This window comes from Sarcophilus harrisii, chromosome 1 (assembly GCF_902635505.1).
Source record: "Sarcophilus harrisii chromosome 1, mSarHar1.11, whole genome shotgun sequence".
Taxonomy (NCBI): domain Eukaryota; kingdom Metazoa; phylum Chordata; class Mammalia; order Dasyuromorphia; family Dasyuridae; genus Sarcophilus; species Sarcophilus harrisii.
The window spans coordinates 649,614,627-649,634,741 of record NC_045426.1 but is presented as its reverse complement, the minus strand read 5'-3'; the positions used below and the strand labels follow the sequence as shown (position 1 = coordinate 649,634,741).

The following is a 20,115-nucleotide window of genomic DNA, read 5'->3' as shown; positions in this document are numbered from 1 at the left end:
TTGCCATCAAGAGGAGAGGGTGGGGGGAAAGGAGAGAGAAAAAATTTGGACTATAAGAGTTTGCAAAGGTGAATGCTGAAAATTATCTATGCATATGTTTTGAAAATAAAAAAAAATAGTATTTAATTTTCTAAACACATGCAAAGATAGTTCCTAAGTCCACTCCTGCAAAATTTGTGTTCCAAATCTCTCCCTCTCTCTTCCCCTCCCCTAGAAAGTAAGTAATCCTATATAAGGTAGACATGTACAATTATTCTAAACATATTTCTAGATTCATCATGCTGCATAAGAAAAATGAAATCAAGAAAGAAAAAAGAAAAAAGAAAACAACCAAAAGATAAAAACACTATGCTTCTATCCACATTCAGTCTCCATAGCTCTCTCTGCATGCTGATGGCTCTATCACAAGTCTATTGGAAATGCCTCGTTTCAAGAAGAGCCAAGTCCACTACAGCTGATCATCACAAAATCTTCTTGTTGCTGTGCACAGTGTTCTCTTGGCTCTGCTTATCTCACCCAACATCAGTCCGCGCAAGTTACTCCAGGCTTCTCTGAAAATGGCCTGCTCATCACTTCCTATAGAACAATAACATTCCATCACATTCACCCAAATAAACCTATTTAGCTATTCCCCAGTGGGAATCCATCCAGCTTCTGCCTTCCCCTACCTCCTGCCACCACAAAAAGGGCTGCCACAAACATCTATGCACATGGACTCATTCTCTCTTAACCTATATATCCAAAGATGTCTTAACTAATGTTGGTCAAATTTGTTTCCTCCAGCCTTCACCCTCTTTGACCACTTCTGTGATCATTCATTTCACATTAATTCTAAAGCCTGAATCACTATTACTGTCTTCCTTCTCTGCTCTTAGTCATGTGCTTCTGACTGGATCAATTCCATGTTGGAGATCATCTATCTCTCACTCTATTAACAGGATGTTATCCAGCGTCATCTAATCTTGACTTGATTTTTGCTTTGATATGGTAAAACTTTGATATTCTCTCAGTAGTTGTTCCAAACTTTATCTCTGTCTTCCAATGTCTCCTCTTTCCCTCTCAGTAAATGTCTTCAATTTGTATGGAATAGAGAGAGATAAGGTGAAGAACTTACAGGAATGTATGAATTCTTTTTCTGTATTTTATTACTTCTGTGTTTCCCCTATGACCTGTATAATATGTGCAGGCTCATATCTACTTGAGCCTTGGCCAGCTAGAAACATATTTACTTAACCTGAGCTGATGACATTTATTGGTATTTGACATTTATCGATATTTAGTCTATTAGCTAGACCACTGTCTGCTTGATTAAGCCTGAAGGCCTGATTTTCTGTTTCCCTGAAATCAGGAGATTTCAGGGAAACAGAAACTTTCCATTCCAATCTCCCCAAATAGCAACAACCAATTAGATGCCTCCCCCTCCCCTTCTCAATGCTCTCTTACTTGTGATGTAATTTCTTGTATAAAAGCTATGTATCTTTACTACTTCTTTAGCCCTCCTACCGCGAGCTTTCTCTTTCTTATCTCGCGATGGGACGGCTCATCCTCCGGAGATTTTCAATAAACAACTTTTCTGCCTTCTACCTTGTGATCTCTGAGTAGTCATTTTGGGTAAGGGTCTTCTACATCCCTCACAAATTTCTCCTTTACTGAGAAAAATTGAAGTCATTTATCATGACTGTCTTCTTCATCTTCATCCATTCTTCCTTCCTGTAGATTTTTTCCTTAGCAAAGTTAATGTCTCTCCCTTCACCCCCTCCTATTTCCTCCAGCAATTTCATCTTCACTCTCTTCCATCTGCTGGCTGTTTCCTGTCTGCATACAGTAATGCTCAGGTCTATCCTCATCCTTAAAAAACAAAAACAAAAACAAAAAAACAAACCTCTTTATTTGACTCATATTGATTGTCTATCAGTCTATTGTTCTGTTCCCATTCCCTGCCAAACTATTAAAAGCAATAGTCTATTCTGCCTATCTCAATGACCACTTCACACACTTCCCTTGCCATCTGGTTTCTACCTCCACCACTCTCCTGAACTGCTTTCTTCAACTGTTTAATCCATTGGTGTAGTGTTCTCTTCTCTAAAATATAGTCATTTTCTGAGAGCAGGTTTCTTGGGGAGCTTCTGGAAGCAGCTTTTGTTTCAGTTCTGAGTAATTATCACTCAAATGCAGGCAGCTGTTAAAAGTTCAGATTCTTTGTCTCTTCCAAAAGAGCCCAGTTAGCTTTCTTGTTGCTAGTCTTTTAGCTCTTCTAGCTTCTGCCTCTAGCTCAACTCTGAATTCTTTGTTCTGTCCAGCTGAATCCTGGCTTCTTAATCTCCCCAACTAACTCCTGGCTGAGGCTCAAAGAGCTTCTTATATATATGATCTCTTAAAGGTGTGAACTCAAAGGTTGACTCTGAGAGTGGGATTGTAGGAGTTGTGACTTGTGAATCTCCTCCACTGAACTTGTGAATCTCCCGAAGTCAAACCTAGTTGAGGCTTCTAGCTTATATATGCTCTCCAAAGGTGTGAGCTCCAATGTGTGAACCAATTACATAAGCACTGTTTCTATCAACTCTAGTGACTTAACACTTTGTTTCAAGTTCTGGCCCATAACACATTGGTATCTTCCAAGTCCTCATCCTCCTTGACTTCCTTTTAGCTTTTGCAACACTTCTCTTTTCTGGTTGACTATTCCTTCTTATTCTCTTTTATTGAATCACCATCCATATCCTAGAATCTTCCCCAAGGTTTTGTCCTGTTCCTCTTCTCTTTTTGTTTCTTTATTCTTTCCCTGATGATTTCATCTGTTCCATATATGTTCAAGAATCATCTCAATGTGGATAACCCCCAAATATCCAGCCCTGATCTCTCTTCTAAAATTCAGTCATACATACTAGATATTATTTGGATAGAACATTCAAATGTGACCTTAGAGCCTAGTTATTTGACCTTGGCTAAGTCACTTAACCTATGTCTGCCTCAGTTTTCTCAACTATAAAATAGGAATCATAATAATCTCTCTCTTAAGGTTGTTGTAGAGGATAAAATGAGACAATACTTGTAAAATGCCTTTTAATCCTTAAAATGCTATACAAAAAGAAGGGAAGGAAACAAGCATTTACTAAGCACCTACTTTGTGCCAGACACTATGTTAAGCATTATAAATACTAACTATTATTAAGGTGTCTATATCTAAAATGGAACTCATTATTTTCCCTTCTAAAACTGTCCTTCCTCTAACCGTCCCTGTTTTTTTCTTGGTTACTTGTGGGATTAATCAAACCCTCTAATCCTGCAAGCATTTTTTAAATAGTATTTTATTTTTTCAAGTACACACAAAAATGGTTTTCAGCATTCATCTTTGCAATTTGTCTCCCTCTCCTTACCCCTCTTCCTCCCCCCCCCCCAAGATAGCAAGCAATCCAATATAGGTTAAATATGTGAGTAGCCATTCTTAAAATACTCTATATTTGCCTATTAATCTTTCTCATGAGCAAAAGTGAATGTTAACATGTTTACTGCATCTAGATAGCATGCTTAATACAGGTTTATTTTACTGAATGCTTAGATCTCCCAGTCAATTAACTGAAGACTTTGTTCAACTGAAAACAGTAGGCTTACATAAAACAGGTTTATATCTGTTCTCAGATGGTGTGAAAATATACATATACACAAATGTACAATACCTGATTTACACAGTCAACTAGAATTTATAAAGTGCCTACAATGTGCTAGGTACATAGCACTACTATGTGCTAAGCAACATAGAAAACTCTTGGCTTCATATCTTTAGCAGAATTTCCTTTTGACCTTTGCTGCTTTCAAAGGGAATCTGATCCTAATAAACTCTTCAGAAACATACTTGGAGCCATATGATAATTGAATTCATCCAGAAAGGCTCTTAGGTCCACAGACCTCTGATGCCCCATCAGCCACCTTTTTCTATGAGAAGCAGCTTTATTTTCATAAGTCCTTGAAGTCCTTCCATTTGGGCAGAGCAGAAATTAGAACAAAAGCCACCTCACTGGAGCTTACATAGATAATGAGGCAGCTGTAGAATATCCTGGGATACTCTGGTCTGTTCATTGGACACTAACAGGTGGCTAACAACAGTCAAGCTTTATGGAGGAAAAGAGAAGAGGAGAGTCCCAAGCTGATGCAGAGTCCTGTAAAATGTGCTCATTGGTACCCGAGGACCCAAGGTTATATTAGCATAGTGTTTTTGACAATGATCTCCAGAAAGGGACCATATCAACTCTATGACTGACAAAGACTGGATTCTACCAAACTGGCTAAAAAGGAGATCATCAAAAAGATCTTGTTCTGAAGAAAACAAGGAAAATGATAGCTTCAAAAGATATATGCCCAATCCTGATAATATATAATTTGGGCACCTATGGTACAATCAGTTCTTTTAGGTTCACAAAGTGAAATGAAGAACCTTAACCCTAACCCTAGGATTATCCTTTGGCCCATGTGAATACACAGAGCTCTTAAAATACCATGAAATTAACAGAATTTCTTCAATAAACTCCCAGGACAAGAGGATAATGGGCCAGATTGCCCTCCTTCTTATATATGTCTCTAACTGGCACAGGAAGAGAAATCAAAATTGCTCTATTGAGGTAGCAGAAGGTCATAAGAGATGTTTGGAGGACATATGAGTAGACAGGAGACCATACCCTTCTCTGCTCTACAAGAAGGGAGTTTAAAGTCATGAAAACAAAAAATCCATCTCTTCCATTTCTCTCTATTATTCTGCTATAATATTTACCACTTCTTGTGTTTATCCATTGAAACTCCCCCAGGTCCAAGGGCTACTATCAAAAGAAGGCCTCCCATTACCGACATTGTGTGAAAAAAGTCATACTTCATAAAATCATGGAGAGGCCTGTTGGGAGGGATGGTCCAAAATGGGTTCTCTAACACGTTGATAAGGAGCAGCCAGAATACAAGAGTGAGAGCAGCAAGTTTTGTTTTGAATCCAATAGCCACAAGAATGATGAGAATCATGTTGAAAGCATCTTGGAAGATCTAAGCAGCAAAGTAGAAAGAGATATGAAAGAAAAATAATCAGTCTAATGATTTCTTGAATGTATTCCTATTTTCCCTCCAAAGTCTATTTAAAAGATGGCATTGCATTTGGTTTTATTTCTCAAATGCACAGAGAACAGTGGAGCCTATAATGAAATTGTGGGTTGACTGAGATAGAGAAGAGACATAGATTCACAGAATAGTACTGATTGCCTAATTGGTTGATTTTAGACTAAATTGTTACTTCTGGGGCAGATTAGTCCCAAAGGGTAAAGAAACTGGAAAGACCAATGGTTATGGTGTTAAATGGCTTGAATCTACATGGAATATCTATGGCCTGCAATAAACAAGACCAAAGAACATGGGGCTACAGATTGTGGACTGATCTCTGCAGGACATGAGGGTTGTACATTTATGAGTATTGTAAAATAACTTGTATTAAGCTGAGAGTTGGGTTAATTTAAGTATGGGTGAGCTATTGGCCAATTTCCCTTATTAAGGTGAGGGACACTGTTCCCAACAAATATCGGGAACAGGATACATATCCTTCTGGTCAGTCTCCTGAAGAGCCCTTTCCAAAAACCTTGCAGCCCTAATGGACTTTTCTGTATGGCTGCTTTACTAATATATATTGGCAGATGAAAGGGACGAGCTGAACTAAAGAGTAAAATAAATAATAGTAATGTGTCAGGAGAAGGGAAGTGATTAGAAAAATCAAGGGGAAAAGATGAAACAAAAGTCTGTTGTTTGACTACTATGGGAGTAGAGGAAGACTTTGAAATGTAGGAGAAAAAAGTACAAATGACCAGGGAAGGAGAATGAAAGAAAAGTTTTCAGGTCACTTACAGTGAACATGCTCACTTCAAAGTGTAGGAGTGATATGAACATGAGGAGGAGAAGAACTCTTCCTCCCAGCTGAATGTACTGATGGGGGCAGATGTAATCCAAGGTAGGGACACCTGCAAACATGGACTTTCCTTTTGCTTGGCTCTCAGCGAAGAGGAACAGCAGACCACCACTCAAAGAAACATTTCTAGGAAACCAGGGAGAGAGCAGAAGGGGAGAAAAGATCAGTATGTCATGCAGCTCGAATCTTTCAAAAGCAATAACATGTGACAAATGATAATGTTCAACAAAATTAAGCAAATCCTTCATAGAAAGTTCCATATCATCCTCATTCCTGCCCTGACAGGAGGACATTTGAGGAGATGCATTCTTTTTTGGACATCCAAATGTCTCCAATTTAACAGTGGGCAGATGTTGGGAAAAAATGTATCTGTTTATTTTCATTGTTCAGGAAAGAGATGATTATTTGGTGCTACTTAACCTTTCTAAATCTCTGCTTCCTTATCTGTAATAATCAGATAGGGTTAGACAGGCTCTTTTTATTGTTGAAAGTTCAATCGGTGCTTGTTAAACTGAATTTAAACTGAGGTCCTCTTGAAATTGTGATGATAAAAACAGGAAAGGTCTATATTACCCAAACTTCAATTAGTTCCCCTTCTAGAGCTAAAAATGATCATCCAGAGGCTGGACAATGCACAGCTTTGCAAAACTGCCTGGAGCAAATCTAATGTGCATCCACACACATGGTCACCCTCTGGTGAAAGGAGCATCACATTAAATATACCCTGGCTCAGGGCACAACTGCTTCCCCCCTTTTTGGCTCCACTCCCCAAAGGCCAGGCCTTCTGCTTTTCCGTGACTGATTCATCCACAGCAGCACTAAGCATGCTAGACAATCCCCAATAGTTTATTTCACTTACCTCATCAGGAATCTGAGGTTCCACAAAAGGCCATAGGCCATGACCTACAAAAAGGAGGAAAAAATTAACTCAAGAACAAATTCCCACTTGACACTGGCTACATGTGACCACCCTTTACAAAAATCCTTTGATAAAGCAGGAAATTTGAAAAACAAAACAAAACAAAACAAAAAGAGCATCTGTTCACAATTACTCATTCACATGCTGCTTGTGAGGGACTATGGGAAGTTTAGAGGGGGGTTTTATCCTACTGATGTCGAATGGAAAGCATGTCCAACAATACAATTAATTTTTTCCCTTTAATACAATTCATTTAGACAAATACTTGTTAGGCAAAATGGCAAAAAAAAAAAAATGATGAGAGGGATAAGAATAGAAAAAGGGAGCTCTTCCCTTTTCCTTAACATAATAAGAGGAGATCCTTTGAGACCAGACAGACACCATCCCCTTAAAGGCCTGCAGTAGGAACAGAAAATATCAAAATATCTTTAGCCTGAGGAGTTCCAAACAATTCAAGTGCTTCTGTTCATCATCACAACACACACTGCCTTTCTTCTGAAGGTTTCCAGGACTTTAAAATAAAAGAATGAATTCTCTGCTACTTAACTGAAGAGATGGTGCTCTAGGAAGGAAAGTATGATCTTGAGGGACCTAGTATTCCTGAAATATAAAGATGAGGTTTGGAAATATAGATGCATGCTGTTTTTCAATGGTCACAAAGCATAGATTTCCTTTTTCTGACTGGACACGAAGAACTCAGTTATTTTTTTTTTTTTTGATTGGTTACAAAGTATCATTTTCTTTTTCTGGTTGGGCACAAAGAATTGTTATCTTTTTCTGATTACTCACAAAGGAAAAGTTTTCTTTTTTCAAATTGGTTGAAAAGTATCTGTTCTTTTTCTTTTTTTTAATGTTTTATTGATACTTAAAAAATACACTGTCACTTCTTAGTGTCTGCACCCTCAACAAGAATCGTTTGTATAATAAATAAGAAAAATAAAAAAAATTTTTACTTCAAACAAATTGACCCATTAGGCAGGTGCTGCACTTGCTGTCTACCCCCTCTTTGTTATGAGGACAGAGAAGGGACATCCTTCATTATTAAATGCCTGTGGTTTTCCTAAGGCTAGAAAACGAGTTATTAAACAGAATTACGAGTAAAAGGTTATTATTAGCTTGGGAAGAGCAAAGAAGATACAGGGAAAGGGACTCTTCAATTCTGCTTTCATGGTTCAGTGGTGGAGTTTATTCACCAAATCCTGTTACTTCTTTTTTTTTTTTTTAATTAAATGTTTTATTGACAATTAAAAAAAAACTACACCATAGCAATTTCCAGATTTGCCAATATCCTCTTCATGCCTAGCTCTGACCTTGCAACAGAAAAATGATTAAATGAAACTAACGAGCACGATGACTGCATCTGACTGTATATGCAATGTTTTTGTGCCCATAGCTCCCATCTCTCTAGAAAGGAAGGAGGTGCAATTTCTCATCTTTCCTCCAGTGCCAATAATGTTGGTTATTTACAATTATGTAGCATTGAATTAATTTTAGTGGGTTTTTTTTTATGTTCTTGTAGTCATTGTTTTCTTGGTTTTGCTTTGTTCTATATCAATCATGTAAATCTTCCCATGTAAAATTTTTTACAAATCTTTGAATTCCTCAAAATGGTAATTTTGTTCTCAGGATTTTGCTACCATAAAAAATGCTTCTATGAATATAATGGGAATGCTTTCCATTTTTGATTGTCTAGCAGTGGATTTGTTCAAAAGGTATGGACTACTGATTTTCCCCAAAGATTTTCCAAAATTGTTTTCTTAAATGGTCAGACCAATTCTCAATTCTGTATGTGATAATAACAATAAAACTTATATAACATTTTAAGTCTTGCAAAATGCTTTATAAATATTTTCTCATTTTATCCTCACAGCCATGATGGGAATTAGATGCTATTATTATCCTTATTTTAGAGATGAGGAAACTGATAGACAACTAAGACAGACAGGGTAAGTGACTTGACCTTGGATCACACAGTTAGTGTCTAAGGCCAAATTTAAACTCAAGTCTTCCTCACTCTAGACCTAGCACTCTGTGCACTGAATCACCTACCTTTCCCAGGGATAAAATACTCATGAATTTTCCATTCCTGGCAGACAAAGTTTAATTGGCTTGCCCAGGGAAAGTGTGTAAACTCTATAGCTAAGAAGCCTCTAAAGCTGGATTTGAACCCAGGCCTCCCTGACTCTATCCACTGCACCACCTAAAAGCCTTAAATATATTAGGGAACCTGTTATCCTGTAGTCCCCCCTAAGATTATTTTTATCTTTTATCATCTTCATCAATTTTTCTGAATAGGAGATGAAACTTTAGAGTTGTTTTGAATCATTTCTTTTATTCATGTGGAACATTCTTTCCTGTAGTTGTTAACAGTTTGTGATTCTTCTTTTGAAAATTGTTTGTTCATCTCTTTTGACCACTTACCCAATGGAGAAGTGGTTTCTATAGTTGTTCTAGTATCCTTCTCACTATTGGTAGCTATTCTTCTAAAATCTTCGGAGAAAATGCCTTTAGGATGAAAAGTGCCCGTGGAACATGATTCCTCTCTCAACTCAATTCACTGATGTAAAGGAAAGGAAATTGGGAGGAATCCTTATAATCCAACTAATCCAATGTCCTAATTTTACAGATGAGGAAATTGAGGTCTGGATGGAGGTAGGGACTTTCATAAGTTAGAGTAAATGGCAAAAAGGGATCCAAACTTTTCTGATTTGAAGTTCAGTGTTATTTCCATTAAACTGTAACCTGAAAAAACAGAGGACTCTGTTGGTGACCTTTGAGATAAAGGAAGAGACTCCTGGATGCAGTTCAAGAGACCTGCCAGCTTCTATGTAAGAATGTTGGTGTCAGCGAAGTCAATATTTGTAATGCAAATATTCTGGAAGCAGAAAGGTCAGGCAAGTAGAATTTGACTCAAAGTACATTGCTAAGCAAAGGTCACTTTCTCAGAGATTGCAAGGAAGTTCTGCTTAGGTGAAATGACCAATATTTTTGGCAGCATCATAGGTTTCATAGGATTTTAAACTGGTGGGGACAGGGCCTCAATCCAAAGCTCTCATTTCATAGAGGATGAAAACAAGGTTCAGAGAATGGAAGTGATGTGACCAAAGTCACAAAGACTGTAATCAGTGCAGAACTGGGACCTACACCCAGGCGATTTTTATTCCAAGTACATCAGTCTCCTTAGGGATCATCATCTTTATCGAGACAGTTGCCTATTAAATTACCTGCATGAAAATGATTCCAAACAGCACAAAACAGGCACAAGGAACACACTTCTGGACTAAAATCAACACACATCCAACTGTAATGGAAAGAATGGAGAAACAGTTGTAGAGGTGATAGCATTAACTCTTCTCCCTGCATTCTTCAGCCAAGCCTTCCCTCTTCTCCCCAAGTTGTGCCTACTGAAACCTTTATTGACCCACTAACCTTTCTGTATCTAATCTCCAGCTGCCTTTTTCCACTGTGATGAGCCCAAGATTAGCAAGAAATCTTACCCAATTGCCCAAATGTATTGATCATCCCCAAAATTAATGCCAGGAAAGAGTTGCTGCTCCAAGACATCTTAATGGATTCATGTTTATTCCACTGCCACCAGGTGTGAATGCCATCCTCCAGGAAGGTGCTGATCAGACAGAGACGAGCCAAATGGGGCAGGAATCTCTTTGTCAGATGAAGGAACTGGCAAGTGTAATAATCAGAAGAAAAATGAGGAGGCAAAAAAATGCAGAATTGAGGGGCAGGAAACAGAGTGATGTCTCTAAAATACCAGTGTCAGATAACTGAAGAAATCTGCCTTCAAAAAGAATTTCGTTTATAAATTCTTAGTCCTTTGGGAGTAGGGATTAGGGCAGGGGAGTTAGGGGATTATTGCTCTGGATTCTTAGAACACTGCATGCTTGTTTTCTGGTATTCTGGCTCTAGCATCCTGATGTATTGGCAGAGAAACCAATACAAGATGGTTTACTCAAAGCTGCCATGGCTGGACCGCTGCAGATCCAGGGACATTACCCTGGACCTTGGGGTGGCTCTGGATCAGTGGATAGACTGCTGGGCCTAGACTCAGGAAGACTTGCATTCAAATCCTATCTCAGACCTTTTTGATTTGATTTTTTTTTTGTGCAGCATGATAAATGTGGAAAATATGGATAGAAGAATTGCACATGTTTAACCTATATTGAATTACTTGCTATGTAGGGGAGGGGGAGAAGGGAAGGAGAAAAATTTGGAACACAAGGTTTTGTAAGGGTGAATGCTGAAAACTAATTTTTGCATGTATTTTGAAAATAAAAACTTATTACTTAAAAAAAAGAAAGAAAAGAACAGCACTATACTCATAAATAGCTTATGGTTTAGTTCTCTCTGCGTAGAATATGTCCTTTTTCTCCCCAATCACCGTCTATCAAAATGCCAAAATCCTTTTGGATCAGCTCAGATCTTTCCTCATTTATGATGCCTTCCACAATTCCAATTCATCATGATGACCTTCAATGATGAACAACCCTTATACTAATTTTCTTGTTCTGCATGGTATTCATCATATTCTCCTTTGCATTCTAGTCATATGTCTGCTTGAGCAAATGGCTAGAAGACAAGATTTGGGGCAAAGACCTGAATCTAAATCCAGTTTCAAAAATTTGTATCTCTATGAGAGTCATTTAACCAAGCTCAGCTGTAAAAAGGGGTGGCACCTATCAATTCCCAGGGTTGTTGTGAGGATCAAATGAGATTCCAGATGTAAAGACTTCTTTTTGAACCTTAAGTCATTATATAAGTACTAGCTAACCTACCAAATGGCATCACAAAGAGTCAGACATGACTGAATAAGAACAACTGGAATTTCAAGCTGGAGAAGGAAATGGTAAGCCCTTTTAGTGTCTTTGGCAAGAAAATTCCAAATGGGATCAGAAAAAGTTGATCATGACTGAAATGACTGAACTAAAAAATGAAAAAGCAAAGATTATTAGTTGTTTTAGCTTTCCTAAGAAGATATAAGTTTCTTAAAGGCAAGAATGCCATAGAATTAATTTCTGCATCACTAGGAGTGCTTAGCACAGGGCACTGCACACAGAATAACATTCAATAAATTTTTGATTAAATTAGCAAATTTAAATTCATCTTCTTATTCTTATCCCTAGATTCCATTGTCATTTATTAAGTATTTAATACATTCAAAATATTGTTGGCACTGGGGGAGACACAAAGGTAATGAAATCAAGGTCTGTTCTCTCATAGTTGTTATGATCTAGCAAGGAAAATAAGACATGTACATTTATAGGAATATGTAATAATTGTACATTGACTATAAAACAGAGAAAGACATGATAAAAGCATAATAAGTATTATGGTTGGGAAGGAGGGTAAGAGCAGAGAGGAAACTTTTAGGAATAGGTAACTTTCAAGTCTTCTTGAAGGACAAGTGGAACAGAAATCTCATGTGGTGTAAATGATGGAAGTTTCCAAATCATTTAACACGGCAATGCCAGCCAAACTACAATTCTTGTTCCCCCTCATCCCCTCCAATATATGTGGCCATGAAATATATCACCAGGGTGTCTTGTGCTTAAATACCATAATTCCCTACAAACAAGCTCCTGCTGTTGCTGTGTTCACCACCACCCTAATTTACTTGTTAGAGTTAGGATTAATGAGTACAGCTAAGTGGTAACAATAGTTTGAGAAGAGCCACCACTGGAGGAAATGTTTGTGGAGCCAGCACTGGAAGCTGGAGGCAGGGCCAAAGCCAAGGAATGACATCCAGAAGTAAAACTACATGAGGCTAGACAAGTGATGAGCTAATCCCTTGTCAAAGATTATCACAGCCGGATGGCATGGCCCTGGAAGATTACCTAGCCCAGTACCTTCACTTTGTAGAAGAAGGATCTCATTCTAAATATGTTATCTCATTTGATTCTTAGAACAACTTTAAGACATGGTAGGTTTACTTCAGGGCAGCTAGGTGACACAGTGGATAGAGTTATGGACCTAAGTCAGGAAAACCTGAATTCAAATTCAGCCTCAGACACAACCAGGAACTAGCTGTGATTTGGGTAAGTCACCCTGTCTAACTCAGGAAATATAAAGAAAAATATGAAAAAGGAAATATAAAAAGAATTGGCAAACCACTTTAGTATCTCTGCCAAGAAACCCCCAAATAGGGTCATTGAGAGTCAGATGCTACTGAATAACAGTAAAATCCCTCTTTCACAGATGAGAAAGGTTAAATGACTGAAACTGCAGGATAATGAAGAATTACACAGTGGCCCAACAGGATCAGAATCCAGGTCTTTGACTCCTATTTCTATGCTCTTATCATTACATCTAGTATGCCCTAATAATCAAAACAAGTCAACACATTTTGACAATTGAATGCAAACCCCACCAATCTCAGTACCAGAGAAACTTTAGTTCTTTGGTTAAAGACAATACTCTTTGGAAGCAGGAATTGTCTTTTACTTTTCTTTGTGACCCCAGGACTTAGCACAGTGCCTGGCACATAGTAGTCATTGACTGACAAAAACTCTTAACAAATTAGATCAATATATTACAGTTCCTGAACCTCAATTTCTAGTAATAATTATTATATATTTGTATCCACATGTAAAAAAGTCATTAAAAAAGTTTATGATCTGCAGGATCAAAGGATTTAGAATTGGAAGGGACTTAGAATTGGAATGGCCAAGTTTTAATCCGATCTTCTCATTTTACATTTAGGCAAACTGATACTATTGAAAAGAGGTATTTACCCAAGTTAAGTAATACAACTGGGATCTATCTTGGTAATGAGTGGGACACCTAGATGGCTTCTATAGCTATTACTCAACCTATTACCCTAGGCTCTCTACACCCAAATTTATGAGTATAATTCATGAGCAAATGGATTTCAAATGTAAGCATATTTTTTATTTAAAAAAGGATTAATTTTGGAAGTATAATGACATATAGATGGTCATGCTTGGAAAGAATACAGAAATTGAAGTCTGAAGACCTGGATTTAAGACCCTGTTATTTATTAGCTATGTGATTCTGAAATCTGGATAATTCTGTAGAATTGAAGATCAACTCTTTGATCTTCATTTTCATTTTTAATGGGAATAATTATGTTTGCACCACCTACCTCACAGGTTATTATGAGGAACATGCATTGTAATCTTTAAAGCATTGTAGAAATAAAAGCTATGTAATGTAAAAATAAAACCCTTTGATTTTGGCACATTGATTCATGAGATTTTAATCCAGAAAGACTCTTGGATAGCATCTAATCCGAGTCTCATTTTACAGATGTGGAAACAAAATTTTTGTAACTTGCTCCAAATCCTTAAGGTAATAAATAATAATGAAGGGATATGTTTTAAGGTAGAGGATATCTCCATTTTTAATCCTCATCAGCTCAGCTGTAATCATGAATTATACATATGACTCAATATTATTAAAGGGATGCTTGTTTGCACTACTCAAAATAGCTTATATTACAGTTAGTAGATTAAAAAATAAAACTACTATTTTCTTTTAAGTCAGTCAACAAGCATTTATTGCACTTTACTATGTGTGAGGTATTATAATAGAAGCTAGGAATACAAAGAAGCAAAAACAGTCACAAGCAGGAATCTTGTTGACTGTGGGCACTTGCAGGAGAACAGAGTGTCTAGTTTCAGTCCCAGGGCAGAGAGGATAGCTTGTAGTTTGTAGGTATTGAAGAGATCATAGGGAACAAGATCATTTGTAAGATAGTATGACTGGGACCCCTAACTTTGGCTTAACAGTGCAGAGGAGAGCCCTGAGACAGACCTTAGAAAATAATAGGAAGGAGGACCTGAGGCTTGGGGCCTTTTTCCCCATATCTTAGAACTACAAATTGATTACTCTTAATACCTGTTAAAAGGCAAAATAAAACAAAAATAAATAAAAGCAACTAAGCAAAGGAGAAGTAACTCAATCATATAGATAGTGGGAATAAAAAAAGTCTGAGTTCATATTCAAAAGAAGATAGTACAGCTTAAAAAAAAAAAAAAGCCATTCTATTTTCAACAAGAAAGATCAAATAATCTCAAGCACAGAGTTCTTGGAAGAACTTAAGAAGGACTTTAAAATAAAATAAGAGAGGTCAAGGAAAAATAAGAAAGAAATAGCAATTGGAGAAAATGAAGAAAATTATGAAAAGAAAGCCAACCAACTAGAAATAGAGAAACAAAAACTTAAGGAAGACAATAATTCCTTGAAAACTAGAATTTGGTGAAGAGAAGCTGATGATGTTCTAAGACCCCAAAAACCCATAAAGCAAAATCAAAGAAAGAAAAAAAATAGAAGATAAAGTGAAACATCACATCTGAAAAATAACTGATTTGAAGAAAAGATCAAAGAGAAATAATATAGGAACAGTCAGGCAAGTGAAAATAATGATAAAAATATCTTGATGCAATATTATAAGAAATTATCAAGGAAAATTGTTCTTTAAGTTCTAGAACAAAAAGACAAAATAAAAATACGTGAAAAAGATCCCAGGAGGAAAACTTATAGGAATATCATAGTTAGGTTTTAAAGCTCCCAGGTTAAGGAGAAAGTTTTGCAAGTAACAAGAAAAAAGGACAATTTAAATATCATGGAGTTATAATAAGGATTACACAAAACCTAGCAGCTACTACATTGAAGGACTTTAGATCTTGGAATACTATATTTCATAGAGCAACACAATTGAGGGTTATAACCAAAAATGACTTAAATATAATCCTAAGTGGAAAAAAATGGATATTTAATGACTTTCTTGGTTTTGTGACAAAACTCCAGAACTTGAAGGAAAATTTGACATATAATATTCATGAGAAATATAAAGTAAAAATTAAAGACCAATTATAAGGGACTCAATAAAGTTAAATTGTTTACTTCACATATGTGAAGATATTATTATTGTCTTATGATTGTCATCCTTATTTGAAAAAAAAGGTGTAGGCTGAACTGAGTATGATGGAATGAGTCTAAAAAAAACTGTAGCGAGAGATAAAAAAATAGTAATTCATACTGAGGAAAAGGAAAAACTGATACAAAAGAAGCTAGTGGTAGGAATGGGGTAGTCCTAGCACCTTACTCTCATTGGGAATGAATTAAAAAGGAAACAATATAAAATTACAGAAGGGCATTAATCTTCTAAATTTAGAAAGAATTAAGAAAACCAGAGTATGGAGTGTGAGGGAGAGATTAAAGGAGGGACTTTTAGAGGGATCGGTAAGTTAAGGAATAGGAGGGAAAGGTATCTTGTAGAAATAAAGCAAAGGAATGAGAAGAATGGGGTAAATAGAGTTAGAAGGATACTGAGGAAAAATAGGAAGGAGAAAAATATACAAGTAATTATAGTTTAAAATGTGAATGGGGTAAAATTATAGCTTAAAATGTGAAATGGGATGAATTTACCCATAAAACAAATGGGTAGCAGATTAAAAATTTGAATTGAACAATATATTACTATCAGGAAACATAACAATGAGAGATAAACACAGAGATAAAGAAAAGGGCAGGAGTTGAATTTAGAATGTAAAAAAAAAAGTAGGGATATAGTAATGATCTCAAAGTTCAAGTTTAAATAGCTTTAATCAAAAGCGACACTGTGGCAGTAAAAAAAAATTTTTTTACTGAATTAAAAAAAAATAAAATTCATTTGAAAGAACAAAAGGTCAAGGAACTTCAAAGAAACCAGGGGGAAAAGATGTAAAAGAAGTAGATTCAACAGATCTTAAACTAGATTATAACATGACAGCATTGTTGAAATGTAAAAAGGATAATTTCAATTATTTTAATTTAAATTTTTCTTGTATAAATCAAATTTATATAGTCAAGAAATGCAGAAAATTGGGGGAAAACATTCATAGACAATCTCTCAGATATAATTGGATTGGAATATTGCTGTGGAATAGGAAATGAATTGGTTGATTTAGAAAAACATGGAAAAGCTTGGACTTATGAGGGAAAATGCTATCTACTTTCAGAGAAACAGATGATAAGAGAAGGAAATACATGTAATATGATCTTACATATATGTGTATATATATCTATCTCCATGCTTAATTGAAGCCTTCTTTAGGGTGGTGCTATCGGAGAGAAAGGAAAAAAAAAACCAGTAAAAGGTATATAGCAGAAAAAACCAACAAGGAAGCAAAGAAAAGCTGGACAGCTTTGAGAACAATATATAGTGTTCATTATATAGGTTTTCATAAAATGGAAATTTGCTTTATATTGAATTTTTTATTTTTTCATTTTGTATTTAAGTTCAAAATAAAAATTTCATCCCCAAAGCCTCAAACTCCAATTCAACAAGGAAAAAATCCAATTGCTAAGTGGCAGAAATGGGGTAGGGCCTGAAATTGGAAAGCTGGATATTGAAGCACTATTATTACGGAGATTTAAGAAGAGAGTGGAAATTTTCTTAGCATGACTTGAAAATACCTGGAAATTAAGACTAAATGGAATGCTTGTTTTGGCCCATACTATCTTGAGATAATTGATTTTAAAACTGCAAAGGACCCCTAGAGATCTTGTTTGTTTCCTTTCCTTCCCCCTTGCTCTACTTCCTTCATCCAGACTAAAAAAAAAAAAGAAAAAAAAAAGAAAATAGAAAAAAGAGAAAGAAAAAGAAACAGACCTGGGAAAGGAAAATTAATTGCTCAAGGTCAAATTTCTAGTAAGTAGCAGAGCCTGTATTCAAACCCAGGTCTTCTGCCTCAAAATCCAGTGCTAGAATAAAGTTCAAATTATACAGATCAAAGAATGCAGCAGTTCTATGTTTTCATACTTAAATCGGAGAAGAGGATATACTTAGGTCCCTTACACCTTCCAAGAGACATTTCCTACTTTACTACATGTATAAACTTTTTTTTTTAAATTATTAAAGCTTTTTATTTTAAAAACATATGCATTGATAATTTTCAACAGTGATCCTTGCAAAATCCTGCGTTCCAAATTTTTCCCTCCCTTCCCCCTCACCCTCCCTTAACCAGCAAGTAATCTAATATATGATAAACATGTGCAATTCTTCTATATATATTTCCACAATTATCATGCTGCACAAGAAAAATCAGATCAAAAAGGAAAAAAAAAGAGAAACAAAATGTAAGCAAAAAACAATTAAAAAAAGTGAAAATACATGTGTTAACTTGAGCATGTCTCAACTCATTTGGTCCTGTTTTCACAATCTATTATATATAGAGCTTGCATTGTATAAATTTGTTTGCCTATTATCTTCTCCATTAGATTATAAGTTCTTTAAGGATAGGAATTGTTTTTTGCTTCCTTTTGTATCCCCAGGCTTAGCATAGTGCCTGGACTAGAGAAGGCGCTTGGAAAAAGTTTATTGAACGATAAATGTACACGAAAGAATTGAATTAGATAGTGCCTTCCAACCTCAAATCCCAGAAGTTTGTTTATAATTTTTTTTTTTTTTGTCACCAGAGCGCACGTGGTACAAGCAATTGTCAGTTTAGTCTGTTTGACTCCCACACTCCACCCCTCTACTATCCTCCAAAGGGGCTGTCAGCATTCCCCTCAAACAACCCATCCGACGAGAGAAAAAAAAAATACACAGAGCACCCACTCTTTTGGTGCGGAAAAGTCTTCCCGTTTTCCATATCTATCCAAATTTCTTTTAAACTGCCCCCCCAAATAAGTGCAAGCAAAATTAGTCCCGCCCTCTAAAGCACCTGCTCTCCACACTCCCGAGAGAATGGTATAATCCAGCTCCGCTCTCGGGGCGGGCTGCTGAAGGGGCTGGGAAGTACCATTGCAATGATGGAATAGGGGACGGTGAGATGTGGATGGAAATCTAGCTCACCTGGTCCGAAAGTTCTTCCGCCGCTTCCATCACGTTGCAGCCTCTGGGTGCCATTGTCGAATCCCCAATTACCAGCCGACTGCTCTCTTCTCTTTGCGTGTGAGCCTTAGGGACCGCCCAGCACGCTTCCCCATCACCCTAGGGACCAAGAGCAAGCACGCATGAACTGGATGTTTGTTCACACCGAAAGGAAGGCGTGGGGTGCCAGACCTTGGGAGGGGCCAAGTTGTGGGGACCGGTTCCTGGTCTGCAAGCAACGAGACTACTTTAAAAGTCTATGTGACTGGCACGGTACTAAGCGCTCAGGATACAAAGAACCGCAAAATGCAGTCCTTGACTGCAAGAAGCTCACGGTGTTATGGAGAGGTGTTAAGGAGAGACAACATGCAAACAACTACGTACAGATAAGCTTTAAAAAAGGATAAATTGGATATCATCACTGTGTAGAGCATTATTCTAGGAACCTCCAGAAGATATAAAATTTAGATAAAACGTCGTGCCTGCATACATCAGCGTTCATAATCTCTTCTGGATGAGACTTAAATGCAAATTAAATTCCTCATTGGTTGTTTTTTTTAAATTCAATAGTATATTTTTAATCATCAGAAATCTTACCTTTGACCCAATATAGGGAGGAGGAGAAAAAAAAACTGACAAATTGCAAAATTGTAACAAAACAAATTCCATTATAGGCCATATTCAAGTATATGGACACACAGACACAGATATACATACATATATAGATATATACACATATATATAATATCAACAACAAAATACAAAATGTTCTTATAAACATGTAAAATTTGGAAAAGGATTATAATACATGGGGCAGATTTCTTTACAGAAAGATGCATATATGTAATATATATATATATTCCGGCAAGAAGCTACATATAGCAAGCCCTGTTAAATACAGTATAACTCTTTAAATGTGCTTGTAATTTATTATATACATGTTTAATGGAATACTATTCAAATACATTATTATTACTATATGCATATCCTTGATGTTTGTTAATGCTTCAGTTACATTATTTGTAATCTCGATATCCCAGGATAGGATGTACCAAGGCAATCATCAACCCCCTGATGTCGGAATATCTCTTAAACATCTCCTTCCGTCCTCTCCTCCCCACTTCTAGGCTTCTTGAGCACATGCGTAGTTGCTGAGGCAGTGGGGAAAAATCCCTGGAAGGAAAAACTAGTATCTCTCAGGTCCTTCTGCTTTTCCTCTGCTCAAAAGCAGGTCAAGGCCACAGACCCAACTAGTCCTTCTTGCTCTAGTGACCCTGATTTACTTTTATGGACCTTTCCAACTGTTGACTTTTTCCATATATTTCATACTTTCTGCATAGCTCTATAGGTTATGGTTCGTATCATATAGTTACAGAAAGAATAAACTAAATCATTATTCACTAATCTAGCAAACTTTTATTAAATGCCTAGAAT

The 20,115-nt window shown here is 36.5% G+C and overlaps 1 protein-coding gene across 1 annotated transcript; it reads right to left on the bottom strand.

The window, feature by feature from the left end:
• Nucleotides 1-3,367: 3,367 nt before the first annotated feature.
• On the bottom strand, nt 3,368-19,012 carry LOC100916784 (surfeit locus protein 4-like). The gene is made up of 6 exons (XM_003760664.2): nt 18,664-19,012; nt 10,346-10,529; nt 10,073-10,149; nt 6,789-6,832; nt 5,869-6,055; nt 3,368-5,022 (listed from the first exon to the last, which is right to left on the bottom strand). The coding sequence occupies exons 1-6, from the start codon at nt 18,715-18,717 to the stop codon at nt 4,759-4,761; spliced, it is 810 nt and encodes a 269-aa protein (XP_003760712.1). The 5' UTR covers nt 18,718-19,012; the 3' UTR covers nt 3,368-4,758.
• Nucleotides 19,013-20,115: the final 1,103 nt, after the last annotated feature.

Excerpts from the sequence above, each read along its gene's own strand:
- LOC100916784 (XM_003760664.2), bottom strand. The coding sequence starts at position 18,717 with ATGGCACCCAGAGGCTGCAACGTGATGGAAGCGGCGGAAGAACTTTCG. Across the intron at positions 10,530-18,663 it reads CGGAAGAACTTTCGGACCAG|TTCCTTCATCTGACAAAGAG; the intron begins GTGAGCTAGATT and ends TACACTTGCCAG. Across the intron at positions 6,833-10,072 it reads TTGGAATCATTTTCATGCAG|GTCATGGCCTATGGCCTTTT; the intron begins GTAATTTAATAG and ends TCCTTTTTGTAG.